The sequence below is a fragment of the Drosophila sulfurigaster genome, chromosome X (assembly GCF_023558435.1).
Source record: "Drosophila sulfurigaster albostrigata strain 15112-1811.04 chromosome X, ASM2355843v2, whole genome shotgun sequence".
Lineage (NCBI taxonomy): Eukaryota > Metazoa > Arthropoda > Insecta > Diptera > Drosophilidae > Drosophila > Drosophila sulfurigaster.
This window is the reverse complement of record NC_084885.1, coordinates 17,968,461-17,983,372: the sequence shown is the minus strand read 5'-3', so window position 1 is coordinate 17,983,372 and position 14,912 is coordinate 17,968,461. Positions and strand designations below refer to the sequence as shown.

Here is a 14,912-nt window from a genome sequence, read left to right as displayed (position 1 = left end):
TTTATTTTAAAAATATGCTTTTCATATTTGAATTTTTTTCAGAGCTCTCTTGACCTCATTTAAATTTGTTTTTGTGATATTAAATAATTGAACAAGAGGGAGCCGAGTTCTCAATAAAATTATCCAATTGATTTGCTCAATAGTCCTCAATTTTCCAGGTATTTGTTTTTGAAAAATTGATTTGAACTGATATATACTCGTTTCTTTTGTTTAATTAATTTTTTCTCCAAATAATATCTACCTAAATAAATTTTGTAGACTCTGAAAACATTGAAAGTAGTTATCAAAGGAAGGGAACAAAATTTAAGAATATATACTGAAAAAAGTAATATATCTTCGGTGTTATTGTTCGAAGTACTTTAGTAATTTAACAATAGTAGTAATTTCGTATTCCATATTATAGTATATGCTACTGAAAACCGAGTGAATGGATTAAGACATAAGACTTTAATTGACACCGCTTTTATATACATATATTTCATTTTAAATATTTAAATGAATAGCGTAAATTGAGTGTGAATTGAATTCAAAAATGGACTGTTCGTTTGAGAAAGTACCTATTTTTTACAAGAGATGGCCTCTTTCTTCATCTTTACTGAGACACAAACCATTGTGCCAATATACCTACCAAATAGCAAAAAAACGGTTTGAATTCAGCTAAATTTCAAATGTACCCGTTTGAGAAGTTTGTAATTTTTCCAAAAGATGGCGCTTTCGTCAACTTAATTCGAACACACAAACCATTGTGCAAAATGGCGTTAACCGATTTGAACGCCGCTAAGCTTGGTTTAAAACCTGCCTTTGGCTGATCACGAATTTCGAACAGGTGCGCGACATCTTGACTTGTTTTCCCATATTGAAAATAAACGTTGCATACTTCTGTGCGGAACAAAAATTCCAATGATGAGGGAATTTTTGAACATGGATAAGACAAGATGGCAAGTGTGTGTGAGCGGGATAGCATACACATTTTTTTTGGTTGTGTGGACAAGTATTCAATATAGTAAATATTGAATATTGTGGAAATAAAACAGTAATCCGGATTGTTAGTAGATTTATTTATTTATTGTCTTTGTAGTATTTCAATTACAGGCATATTTCTATTACGATACAAAATAATAATCTAGTATTGTTTGTTTGCTCGTATGCAGTATTCGTTTATATTCACCTAGAATTGAGTTTATGCGAAAACATTGAATACCACTACGTAATTATATTAATAGTAATATTAATATTGCTTTATGCAGGCAGTATATTAAGTGAGTTTTTTATAGTTTCGTCTTTTTTTTAAGCGGTTTACATACATATGTACATGAGAGTACATACATAAGTATAATTTGATCACTAAAGCACTGTCACTAACATTATGCAAACATATATAATTTGTAGTTCTTAATAAGTTTTAGAAACTGAAATACAAAAAAACATTGTACATAAATCCAATCAAACGGTATTTTAAATACACGATTCATACTATTAGTTTCATTCCTTTCATACTTTTTGTTAGCTTAAATATGTATATTTATATATTGGACGGATTAGTGAACGTTATATACTTAAAATAGAGCCTTAAAAACATCGATGCTGTTGCAGTTATCTAGATTTCTCATATTTTTCAATTTAGTGCAGATTGTACTATATATAAAATAAAAAAAAAGCAATTTCTCTATCTTACTGGTGGGTTGATCAAAGTGTAAGATAAGTACAAAAACAAATTTGTATTGCAGCGATGTTTTTGTTCAGCTCTAAACTAATAATCTTCGTCTGCAACTTCGAATTAAGAAATTTCACCATTTTAGAAAACTTGTCATTGGTCCCAAAATCATTTATTTGAAAGGGAAATGTATTTCGATTTCAAAAGAACGAGTTCGGGACCAAAGCACAATTGTGCACATGTCTATATATAATTAATTGTATAATGCCTTCGATCAATAGTGTTTTTAATAATACTTGTTCAATTGTGAAGTTTCCCCATAATCGTTTATGGTTAACTTGTCTCTTGTGTCACGGCGATAATTAGGAATGTCATGCAATATTGAGTAGTTTGTATATGTATGTATATGTAATTAAATTATATTTAAAAGGCATAAACAATAATTTCATGCTTGACTTGTGACTGAAGAATATACGACAAAAAGGCAGCATAATTTTTTAGTATATATTCTCAAAGTTAAACATTCATTTGTTCAGCTTCGATGTGAGTATATAAGTATGTATGTATGTAGATAGTATGTATTTATATTTTCTTTATGTACTAAAAATAAATTCAATCAGCATGCTCAACTTTCGGCTGACTCTTGCTTACAATAGTAAAGTGTGTGTGTGTGTGTTTAATTAAATATGCATTAAAAAGGGTTTCGCATGCGATCGATCGATCGATCGATAATTTTGTATTGAAGGTAAATGCATATGAGAGACATAATTGAATTTTCGTTAATGCTGCTAACTAGTATGTCAGGCAATTATAATTGGCACTTTTGTTAGATTTATATAGTAGTATTGTATTGTTATTATACTTAGATAGATTTTCGGATTATTCCATAAAGCGATTCAACTGAATTTAAGCAATTTACTACAAGTTTTCTTTGTTGTTTAATATCATGTGTGTGTTATGCATTATATATACCCCTCTCCGAAGCGCATTTCATTTGCTTGTGTGTTGTTTAGTTTTGAATAGTGAAAAATTGTATTAAATTGAATCGTTTTAAGGATCGAACGCCTACCACTTTTGTGGTGGCTGTGGTAGCTGCTTTTCGGCCTGGTAAATGCTGCGATGTGTCTCCACGTATTCGCTCTGCGATTGGGCCACGATGCGTTGTTCTCCGGCCTGGCCAGGCAGCAGCTGCAGTGGCTGTAAAATAGGAAAACTATTTAGTCTAGACTCAAACCAAAATTCTAAACTTAGCAGCTGCAGTTTCTGCGTAAAAGAGGAATACAATTTAGTACCGACTCACACCAAAGTTCTAAATTCTAAACGAAATCAATTTAGTCAAACCAACATTCTAAATTTGGTTGGGCTTTGTAAAACAGTTCTTAGAACCAACAAAGATTTAGGTTTGTTCAACAAATAAGTACTCTTTTTTCTATTTTCTCACATTAAACATATTTGAAATTAAATTATTGACATCGAATTCGATTTTTTAAATTATTAATGAATTTTTTGATATTAGACTAAACGATAATACATATGTGTGATCCGATATAAAATGTTTCTGATATTTATTTGCTATCAAGTATTTCTCTTCTATTTTCAACCTATACATTTTACTTTTAAATAAAATTCCGAATGGTTATGTTAATTGGAAAAATAGATTTGCGATGGTTTCTTCAACTACTTTTACTTTTTGAAAATGTTTCGAATATTTATCTTAAAAGTCGTATATATTATAATATATACATATCTTTCCGTGACAAAATCTCACTAAATAAACTTCCGAGATGCTATAAACTTACCTGACGAGCACGGTGAGCCCTGGGCGTGCCTTCCGGCGAAGAGATCTCAATGTCATCGGGGGCAGTCCAGTGCTCGGTGAACTCGCTGGCCGAGCGGGCCAACGACGGGTGACTGATCGAGCGATGGAACGAGGAGCGTCTGTCCTCGTCGTCGTCATACTGCATGCGATAGTATGAGCTGGCATCGCTAAAGTTATCCAAATGATCCGGCTGCGGGCGGCCAAAGTCGACCGTCACCTCGGACATGGAGCGGAAGTCGTTGTGATCCGTTTGATACGAGGCACGCGAACTGCGCTGCGATCGCTGTTGTTGCATGTGGAACGAACCGGGTCCGACACCAACGGGTCCCATGCCATGCAGCGGCATCGAAGGATCGTTGCGTATGGTGCGCACACTCGAGCCGCCATCGCTGTCGTACTCATAGAGCGTGGGCAGCGAACTGCGGCGCGAGCGTGTGTCCCACGGCTGTGGCGCCGACTTCTTGCCACGCTTCGGGGTGCGCAGCTCGACGTCGGGATCATCGTCGCGCGGCGGTGCCAGAATGCGGATGATGACGTCCCAGGTCTGTGGCTCAAACATGCGCTCGTAACGTGTGTCCTGGCGAATGCGCTCAAAGTCCTCACGCACCACCGCCTCGGTGAGCATTGTGCGCAATGAGGACTGCGTGGTGATGATCTCCTTCCACTTGGCCCGATCGTCGTAGCTAATGTTGTGCACCGAACTGGCGTCGTCGGCACCCATCTCGGACATCTCGGGCTCCTCCAGAATGCGTATGAGCACATCCCAGTTGGGCACATCCTTATCCTGGGGCGGCACCTCGATCGGTTTCATGTTGCCCACCAGCTCGGGACTGGTCAACTTCAGTTTGTTGTCATGGATCTGTGCCGGTGGCTCAGCGGGTGGTGCCAGACTCAACTCCGAGCGCTCCATCTTCGGTGTCAGCGTCAGACCCGAGGCACTGGAAATGTCCGAGAAGTTCTCCCACTGTTGTTGCTCTCTTTCGCTGGGATATTTACGCACACGCACATCGAACTTGGGATCGGGCACAACGACAGCTGGTGGTAGTGGCGGCAATGGTGCCTTCGGTTTGCTCTTGTACTCGGTGACGCGACGCTTGTGGCTCTCAATATCTTCGATGGTCTTCTTCTCGGTGACCGTGCGCAAATAGACATCGTCCACGGTGTGCGATGTCACTGGCAGTGGCTTGGGCATTACCATCGGCTCGACGGGCACATACTCATCCTCATAGTAGTGCAGGGCTGTCGTGGACGTCTCATGCACATGATTGTCGGGTACTTCTGATGACAGATCGGTTATCTCGCTGGGCGCTGGTCCGTCAGTGTAATCCGACCAGGTCTCGGGACGTCCGTCGACGACCTCGTGATGTGTGCGCGTGTACACCGAGAACATGGGTTCGGCCACATGGGGCAAGGGTTGGGGTTGCGGTGCCGGATGCAGCTCGGGCACATAGGTGAACTGCGATTGCATTGTCTCCTCAACGTGCGTGGGCAGTGTGTCCATTGTCAGCACACTCTCGCGATCCTCGTAGGCCTCCATGATCGTGGACAGATTGTTGCGGTCGGGACGCAGCGTGGCAACACTTTCCGTGTCCGAGGTAACAGGCGATTGTGAGTTGGGTATCGGTGATTTCTTGACACGCACCTGCACATCGAATTTGGGTGAACCGGCGATGATCTCCTGTTGCACCGTTGTCATCACTGCATTGGCAGCGGGCATCTCCTGAGCGGGCGCATAATGATCACTGTAAATGCTCGAAGTCTCCTGGACAAAGGCACGATTCTCGAAGCTGCCCGCCGAACTGAAGGGCAATGAACGTGTGTCAATCTCCTCGATCTCAGAATGCGATTCACTGGGATAATCCGATGGGATCAGTGCGCCCTCGCTGCCCGACGAGCTGTAGACGGCCTGAAGTGCGGCATGGGCACGCGGTATCTTGACGCCCTCGAAGGCACTGATGTTGCCCACGCTGCTGCCACTCAGCTTGGTGATCTCGGAGCCACTGCCCATGCTCATGGGTAGGCGACGCACCACAGGAATGGGGCGACTGCGCAGACAATAGTAGGAGACGGCGAGACCAAGGAGCAACAGAGTGAGGAACATGATGGCACAGATGATCATGAGGATCTGTATGCTCTTCAGCGGTGGCTGTATGATCGCGCTTGTGGCAATTGGATTCAAACTGTGAAGAGAAGAAAGCGTTCAGTAATCGGGGATTATGATTATGAAGGGTAATCAAGACTCACATGGGAGCTGGCAGTGCTGGCGGCAGTGAGGGAATCGGCGGCGGGTAGCGGCACACAATTGTGATGATCTCATCGCCATCCATCTCCAGATTGGCATGGAAGCGTACAATGATGTTGTTGGTGAACACGCGTGTGGGATTCTACAAGCAAGAGTAGTAAAATAGTTAAGCTGAGGATTCGATTGAAGAGCTGTGCAACTCTTACTTGAATGGTGCCGCATCCTTTCAGGGGCAACTCGAGGCGATAGTTAAGCGATCCCTTGCCACTGACACGACAAGCGCTGCCACGATCGTAGTCCGCTTGGATGATGCCATGGAACGGATCGTTGAATTTCAAATCAACCTGTTTACATCGAATCGATTATTAATCGGTTAATCTTGTCATCAAGTGAAGCAAATTCAATTCACATACTTGCATTGAGCCGGCTGCACAGTTGAGAGCGGCCTTGGTGCGATTCAGAAAGATCAAGGGGCTAATGTCATCGAGCTTGGTCACCTGCAGAAAAGAGCAAAGCACAAAACAAAGAAAAACAATAACAAACGTAATTGTAATCGCGTGTGCTCATCGTGTGGGAAGAAGCTCTGTCGATGTATCTCTGACTGTCTGGCTCAAGTCGAGTAAATTAATTATTCAATAGGCTAATTTTTTGATATACTCGTTGTGTGATTATTATGTAAGCTACCAGTGTGGGCTCCCATCATCTGACTTTGTTTTGCTTGTCCTCGATACTCACGAGGTAGTAAGTTAATTTTTTATTGTTACTGCCTCAGTTTCAGCGAAAGAAATTCCAGCACTGCTTCCCATAGTCTTGCATATTAACTGTGTTATGTGTATTTATGATACTTATATTTTCACATTTTCCTACATAAGGCATATAATTATGTGTGTGTTTGCGGAATTGATAAGAAACTTGTGTGTTCAGATTTTTGATATAACTATGTTTATTTGAACAGCGTAGATAGAGTTGCATTGCTAGTCAAATTGATTGAGAGGAAGTACGAGAATGCTACTTTATTATTTTTGTTGTTAATAGTTGCTATATTTTAAAGCTGATAATTGAACAATGGAACAGCTGTGAGAAAAGCATCTCAGTCAATCACAAAATTTCTAAGATCTCACAATATTTGCTATTCCGCTCGAATTGACTTTGCAATTAGCTTGAGAATTTAATCTAACATTTCAAATTTAATGTTACTCTGTGCTGAGAATATTTACAGATGCAAAATGAAAATTAGCATTACTTTTAAAAATACTTCCGCCAAACAATTTTAACATTTACTAACTAATTTCGGGAATATTTTTCTGTTTTTAGATAATTGCAGAAATTAATGAATTCGTTCGCAAACCAAAAATGAACGAATTTACATATATAATATATTTTAACGTAAAACAGAAAAAGTTCATTACACCAATATAGCAGTGCTATGTATAAGAATACTTTTATATACTTTTAAAATTGTTTCAATTTGTATTGTTTTCACTACAAATAGTTTCGCACGCGATTAATTCATATTCATTGCAAGTACCATTTGTTATATGATCCACAAAAAAATAGTTTAACAAAATACAAATTACACTTACTTTTCCATCCAGAGTGGCCTCCTCGGGCAGTCCGTTTGTGGAGTAGTTGCCACTTTCGCCATGTTGCACGTAATTCGATTGCGCTGCTGTTTGCTGCCCGCCACACAGCAGCAAGAGGAGGGCAGTGAGGGATATGCAACGCAAACCGCTGACCAACATCGGCCACGGATCCGACTTCATTTTGCTCGAATTTATCTGTTAAGGGAATAAAACTATATATAGAAGAAATCAACCAAAAGCGGCGATTGTCTAGAAACTGATTCCGAATCACAGAATTTTCGATATATTTCAATTGTTGTCATGAAATGGCAAATTTATGTGTTTTAATCGCATTGTCTGCTTACAATCAAGTTTGCTTCCAAAAATTTATTGCCTTAATCATTTGAATGAAAACATTTTAAAATCTACTTCAAATGCACTGAACTGATTTTTGCTAGATGCCAAATAATTGTATATTATTTTAATTTATTGTATTTTATTTTGTTTGTCTTTTTTTTTTGTTATTATTTTATATTTAATTTATTTACTTTTCATTTCATTTTTTTTTTTTATTGTTTTACTTAGTTTATTTAGTTTTCATTATTTAATTTATTTTAATTTAATTTGTTTTATACATTTATTTCTTCATTTCGTTTAACTTTACTTCAATAATTCCTTTCTTTAATTTAATTTAATAATTTCTTTCTTCCTTTTTGTATAATTTGATCTTAATGTAAATACAATATGAATTCAAATACTGTAATGATATGCCAATAATATCTTATCTTCCTATTAATCCGTTACGTTCTTAATTGAGTGTCAAAAGTACGCGAGCTGATCGAGAATATATTCTAGACTATTGCAGCTGTTATGCATTTGCTCTATCTGAGAACAACAGCAACAAAATCTTGTAAAATAGAGTGAACTACGATGGCGACGAATGCCCACGAAAATCCCACATATTCAATACTCGAGCTTGGACTGAGGGGAGGTAATGTGCTCCTCAGTGGCCCCAGTTGGTCGACTGCAATCGACTGGAGTTGCAACCGTGACACAAATGGGGAGAGCAACTCGCAGCTGCAGTACTTGCATTGTTGCTGATGTTGTTGTAGTTGTTGTGGCTGTTGCTGTTGTCTTTTGTTAGTGATCACAGCTGCACAGCTGCATAAGTTAAACTGACAGCAATTGCAAACAAGTTGCCAAATTGGGGTTACCATTTTAGTGCAAAACAAAATACCTTATACATTCACATGCACATAGGTACACTTAGGTACACATTGGTACATTTAGGTATACATTGGTCCATAATAGTACATATGGGTTCAACAAAGTAGAAAAAGGGAATTTTCAACACATTTAATATGATCGAAGTATCGCTGATATAAAAAACAAATGGTTTATTGCAATGCTCGGTATATATTGGTACATAATGGTGCATATGGGTACAAATAGGTACACTTACATAGATCTATTGCTAGCACACACTTTATATGATGTTCGAACTATCGCTAGCAAAAGAAAGAGTAAATGTTTCTAGTAATTTTGAAGCTTTAACGATACAAATGGGTGCACCTTGGTACAACTAAGGGTAAAAATAGATACACTTACATATATCTATTGCTTTAAATGATGTTCGAACTAGCATAAAAAAAAACATGTGTTTAAACACATTGCGATGCTCGTTAATTTTGTAACTTTGAGTACACAAGTTTACATATGTATTAATAGGAAATTAAATAAGAAAGTCTTTCCATCCTACTTGCGATTTATAGTAAGTACCTGAAAGTTGATCTTAGATACTTGGACATCACTGGGCAATTGTCGTTTGACCAGCTCTAAATAGACATTAAGAACGCCCTATTTCGATTTGAATTTCAATTGAAATTGGAATTGCGCTGAAGCGGACATGGAGACCGTTACCGTTAGATGGCGGCCGGTCGGCCCACCACTGTCAACGACCTTCGGCCCAAATCGCAGTTGCCACACTCACCGAATCTGCAGAACAAATAAAAACGCGCGACAACGCGCGAAAACATGACTAATAGATACCCTGCGATATACCCACTCAAAAAAAAACATAGCGTGTTCAGCAGATGAAAAATTGCCAAAACTTGAAGAAATAAATATTAAATGTGTAGTCATATTTCGCAAGAAAATAGTTTTTGGGTTGAACAATGTTTTGACTATGCCCATAGCAGGGTAGCAAAAGATAAAAGACAAACTCTAGTACATGGTTTCTCTTTATTCAAAAAAGAGACTGTGGCACAACAATGAGAACAGCAAAGTCTTCATAGTCTTCATAGTCTTCAGTCTTTATCATCATCATCATCATTATCATGTTGTTGTTCTTCGTTCGTCGCAAGAACATTGTGAGAGAGATTAAGCACATTCTTGTTGGCTTTCTTTGGCCATCAAATTGTTACAGATATAAAAAGTGGAGAGCGGCATAGAAATGCAAACAATGGATGAATGGAATTGATCTATTGTTGATTCCATTTCTATTTTCGATTCCTCACAAATCAGGGTCAAAGTTAAGTGTGTCTTCGACATCGACATCGACTTCGACACCGAAAATATATATTTTGGATGGGGAAAGCAGAATTATGCAACAACAGACGTCATATCGATAATACATAGTATACTTATGCAAGTATTGATACATGTGTCTGTATAATAAAAAAATAAAATAATAAAAAGAAAAAATGAAAAAGAAAAAACAGCAATGAAACAACTCCTACGACAATTTTGCCATATTTGTCAGCTTGTCGCCTTGGATAACCAGCAGACAGCTGCGCTGCAATGCGTCGAAAGCAAAATCTTTAGAGGTAGACTTGGCTTTGTGGTTTGGCTTAAAATTCTACTTCATTTGAGCATTTGTGTCCAAACAAGTTTTGGCCAAGCACACACACACACAGACAGAGACAAGCACACATTCTCCCACACACAGACATGGAATATACATGGGCTGTATAGTTGTTGTTGTTGCTTGGAGATCGACCTAAGTAAGGTATGGACTTGAAGTTAAGCCTCTCGACTGGGACCGGCTTAGGCTCAGGTTCAGACTCCGACTCAGACTCAGACTGAGACTCTGGCGAATTCTTAACGGAGTACGTGTACATTGCAATAATGTGTAGTAAGCACACACCATAACACATTCGTATTCATCGTATGTACTTAGTGGGTACGTACTGTACAAAGTACAAAATACTGCATGCATATGAAATTTGTTGGCGAAAGATTCGCCACGGATCGAGTTGCTGCCTGCGCTGCTCGCTACTTTGACTCGCTTCGCAGAGTTTTAGTTTTAGTTTAGTCATGACTTCATTTGAAAAAATAAATATATATTTTGAAGGTTATTCGAACATGTTTAGCGAGTTTCAAATGACAACAAAAGAAAACAAAATGCTTCAATTGGAAAGTGCTCAACTACCAGATACTTCGTCTCTGTCTGCGCTTCACTTCTCTTTTTGAGACACTCTAACTTATGCGCTGAACTTTGCTGTTGACTGGATTTTAATTTTTCGTTTTTACTCATTCAGCACAAATCTCATATTTATATCATAAGAACATAGATTAATATATGCGGCACTATCCATTGCTTAGTTTATAAAATATTGTGGATTATTTAATATAAGTTCTACTGTTGTAACTAGGCGTTGTAGAAAATATGTCAAATTTTTAAAAGTTAATAGTGAGATATGTAAAATTGTACTTGAAATATATATGGTACTATTCAAGACTTAGTTTATAATAGTTTTTAGTCTTGGAACAGAGATTTTACTGCTGTATCAGTTTCATAAATTAACATTTTAGGGGAGGATCAAATTAAGCCAAGTTTGAAAGATAGTAAATAGATTGAAATATAGATAATTCACATGTATACAGACAACAAAACATATACATATTAAGGATTTTCCTTTTAAATAGTAAATTTATTGATATTAGGTTATTAATATTTCCTTTATTCATAAGAGTTTCTTCAAAAATAAATAATTTCCGTTTGGACATCAATTCATTTTCTTATTAAAAGGGAAATCATTAAAATAGTTTTATAGTCTGTATATGTTCTAACTATCTATCAAACTATTTATTTTCTTTTAGTACTCTTTAAATATTTCCGAAATAAGAGATAGAGTATGGTATAGTAGTAATATTTATAAAATACGATATGGTATAACAAGTATGTATGGAAAATGATTGGTCATAAAATGCTAATGCCTTGAAAATGCTAATATGTGTATATTTTCAGTGGCTACAAATGTGCAGCTATGACAAAGAGTCTAATCCGTGAACAAGTGCTCAATAAACAATAAATAAAGCTTTTGCACATTTGTGCAGCTGAAAAGGCCTCAATCCAGCAACAACTTAGAATGCATGAGCACGCACCTACAAAGAATGAATTTACTTGCATGCATATATATTTACTTATTTATATAGTATATCAGAGCGATTGCATGTATGTACCTGTGTACATTAGGGTACTGGAACTCAGACTCAGTCTGAGTCTGAGTCTCTGTCGCAGCTCTAGAGTCACAGGTAATGCTTTACCTGGCTGGCAAAAGCTTTAGCGAAGCAGCCCAGATGACGACGATTTCGAGCAAAACTGGTATTTTAACTTGTTGTCTGTCTTTTGTCTCTCTCTCGCTCTCGCTCACTCGCTAGTACTCTCATTTTGGCCCCCCGTCTTTCTCGATCTCAATCTCGCTAGCGCTCTCGCTCTCAGCTCTGTCCCTTGACTCAACTTGCCTTGGCGCTCAACTCTGATACATACCCGACTTAATGATTACGTGACGCGGATGCTACTTTGGCTAGGCTGCTTTGAAACTTGACGAAATGCTCAAGTACCATATAGAGGTAGAGTTCATACAAATGATGCATATAGTTAGAGACTTGGTTATTGTATTATATCTAATACCACAACTGATCCTTAACAAATACTTTAAAACTCGGCAAGCTAAAGGCCAGCGTTTTAGATATAAGCTATTAAAAATAAATAACGTTAAGACTCATTTGCTGAACAACTTAGCTATGACATCACATGTGTTTCTTGAAAACGTATTTCGCAGGTTCAAGATTTTGTTTTGGAATTCACTCGGAAATATAAAAAATACTTTGCATATTTTAGTAGTACAATATTTAGTACACTTTTTAGTACATTCTTAGTACATTTGTTGTTCATTTGAATGCACGTATGTATGCTTAATGCAGCTAATTACATACATTCCTCAAGTGCTCAGAGATGCTTGAAGACTTCTTCACTTCTTCGTACTCCGAACAAATGGTCAACTATTAATTTTGCTGCCAACGTCTTTTTTCAAAGCATATACAAATTATGTGTATATGCAGCGTTGTGTGTTTGATCACCTTTTGAACACAGTAAAAAAAATCAAAGCAAAAAAAAAAACGAAATAATTGTAAGCCGATTACGATTATAATGCGTGCATGTCTACATACGTTGATGTATGTCTTTAATTATATACACACAAATGTATATACATACGTACATAAGTAATGTAAATGAATTGAGTGTATTGCTTTTTAAACTTGACTATTTGTTTGTTTTAGCAACGTATTGACCAACTTCACTTTGGGCTAAAAGCTCACTCTTGTTGCTATCATTTACATAATTGACTACGTACATACATACATACATTCGTACATACATATAGGTATGTAAGTTTTAAGCCATTAATAACAGAATTTGGCAACGATGTTGCCGATGGGAATTTGCTTTTCTACGACTCTTTCAAACTTTTTCGATTTTTTTTTTTTTTTTTGGTATTCGTGTTTTGCAATTTTTGTTGTTCGTCGTCGTTGTTGATTTTTGGCGTTGTTATTGTTGTTGTTGTTTTCACGTTTTGCTTACCGCGTTCGTTAGATCGACCGTTATGTGTGTTATTATGTTTTATGTTTTTGTTCTCTGCTTTTTTCTACTGTATATTTTGAATCAATTCTTTTTTCTCTTGAATCACGCAAAAACTGATCCGTGCCCGTACGTGCTCGAAAAGATTACCAGCTAACGACTGTTGAGCCAGTTTGCTATTTGGCAGTAGCTGGGAACTTGGCGCTTGGAGCTCCTAACAACACACATCAACATCAGCGACTTCCGCTCCGCTCTCTCACGCTCTCGACGAGACTTTGGCTCCCACCAACATGCGAGCCAAGCTTTGTGTCTGACTCTCGCTCTCTCTCTCTCTTTACGAGCTGAGGCAATTTTAACACTCAACTCGCTCAGCATTGCACTGCTCATTTCTCATTTTCATTCAGCTGGTCAACGATGCACAACGAATTTATTTTAGCCAGAGCCACTTTCGGCCTCCCATTCCCCTCATGCCTCATTCCCCACCCCAACCAACTTGGCCATGATCAACTAACCGCGACAGCGAATGGAGTGGAGTGGAGTGAAGTAAAGTGGAGGGCCATATCAACATTCGGCATCAACATCGGCATCGTCATCGTCGGCTTTGTAGTCGAGTATTTCTCGGCATGATGTCAAACCTGTTGCGCTGGCTTTAATTGCGCCTAGCACTGGTTTTTGCTCTGCCGTTTGTTATGCATTAGACAGTCTCTCTCTCTCACTCTCTGCTTCTCTCTCTTGCCAAAATAAAAGTCTCTCACAAGTGAGCGAGCGAAAAAGACTCTCTGAGGGACCGAAAATTGCTTACGACTTGCATTGAAAACAGCTACTTCAACATTTCTCGCAAGTAATTCATTTCTCATTTGCTAATTAATCATCAAATATATTAGAATTCTTAGTTAATTGTTTTTGCAACCATTTATTATTGTTTTAAATATAACAATTAACTTGATTAGCATCATAATATACCACATATGTATTCTGTATCAACATCAACAGCAGAAGTTATTATTTAAAAGCGTGACGGGTATTTTACAGTTGAGCACACTCGACTGCAGCTTTCTTACGGCATTTTCCAAACTGTCACTCGCTGCAAATAATTGCATATGTGGCTCAATTGAAAGTGATCTACAACATACGAGATTTTGCAATTAAAAAGTACTTGTTACATGCGTATACTTAATATGGCAAAGCTAAACATATCTAGCAAAGTTTATAAATTCGCAACAAATGAGTAAAGATATAATTATAAATTTTTGCACCAGTTAAATTGCTGATTTATTGTCGCAGCAAACAAATCACTGATTGAAATGCCTTTAATGCGATTATTTTGAAAAGTGGAATCATTTTTGTTTAAAAAAAAACCTTAAATAATGCATTGACCTTTAACATTCATTTTTTTGGTATAAAATTAAAAAAACAAGGCAGCTGTTAGCGACAACGGTACTTGACTGTGTGTAAAAAAAGTGGTTATGAAATCTTTAGCAAAGGCGTCAAATATCCCACGCAACACATCAAACAAAAATGAAAAAAAAACCACACGGAGCTTAAAAGCTTTTCGGCGGTGAAGATGAAGAAAGAATAAGGTATTGCTCGAGTGTGTTTATTAACGCACTCGCAATTGCACATGGCCAAGCAACAAATTCATATTCATGAACTCTGCCTAGAGCTGTCTTATTGATTCATGAAATTGACAAGTTTTTCCGCATTGAAATTATCAATTTGAACTTGAGCATATGCAACGTGTGAAATATTGTTATTATTGGTCTCTGAACCAA

General features: G+C 37.8%; 1 protein-coding gene across 2 annotated transcripts; it reads right to left on the bottom strand.

Annotated features, from left to right (window-relative positions):
* Positions 1-2,588: 2,588 nt before the first annotated feature.
* LOC133847600 (uncharacterized) lies at positions 2,589-13,310 on the bottom strand. Of its 2 annotated transcripts, none has more exons than XM_062282759.1 (7): positions 13,144-13,310; positions 7,299-7,510; positions 6,129-6,212; positions 5,922-6,059; positions 5,718-5,857; positions 3,454-5,653; positions 2,589-2,851 (listed from the first exon to the last, which is right to left on the bottom strand). In XM_062282759.1, exons 2-7 carry the CDS (start codon positions 7,476-7,478, stop codon positions 2,720-2,722), a joined length of 2,874 nt encoding a protein of 957 aa, XP_062138743.1. In that variant the 5' UTR covers positions 7,479-7,510; positions 13,144-13,310; the 3' UTR covers positions 2,589-2,719. The 2 variants fall into 2 exon arrangements, with proteins under 2 accessions (XP_062138743.1, XP_062138742.1); XM_062282758.1 differs by having other exon boundaries at positions 7,299-7,493.
* Between the last annotated feature and the right edge of the window lie 1,602 nt (positions 13,311-14,912).

Coding starts and splice junctions, on each gene's coding strand:
- LOC133847600 (XM_062282759.1), bottom strand. CDS start 7,478: ATGAAGTCGGATCCGTGGCCGATGTTGGTCAGCGGTTTGCGTTGCATA. Junction 6,060..6,128: donor GTGCAGCCGGCTCAATGCAA/GTATGTGAATTG, acceptor CGATGTAAACAG/GTTGATTTGAAATTCAACGA. Junction 5,654..5,717: donor CCAGCACTGCCAGCTCCCAT/GTGAGTCTTGAT, acceptor TTCTCTTCACAG/TTTGAATCCAATTGCCACAA.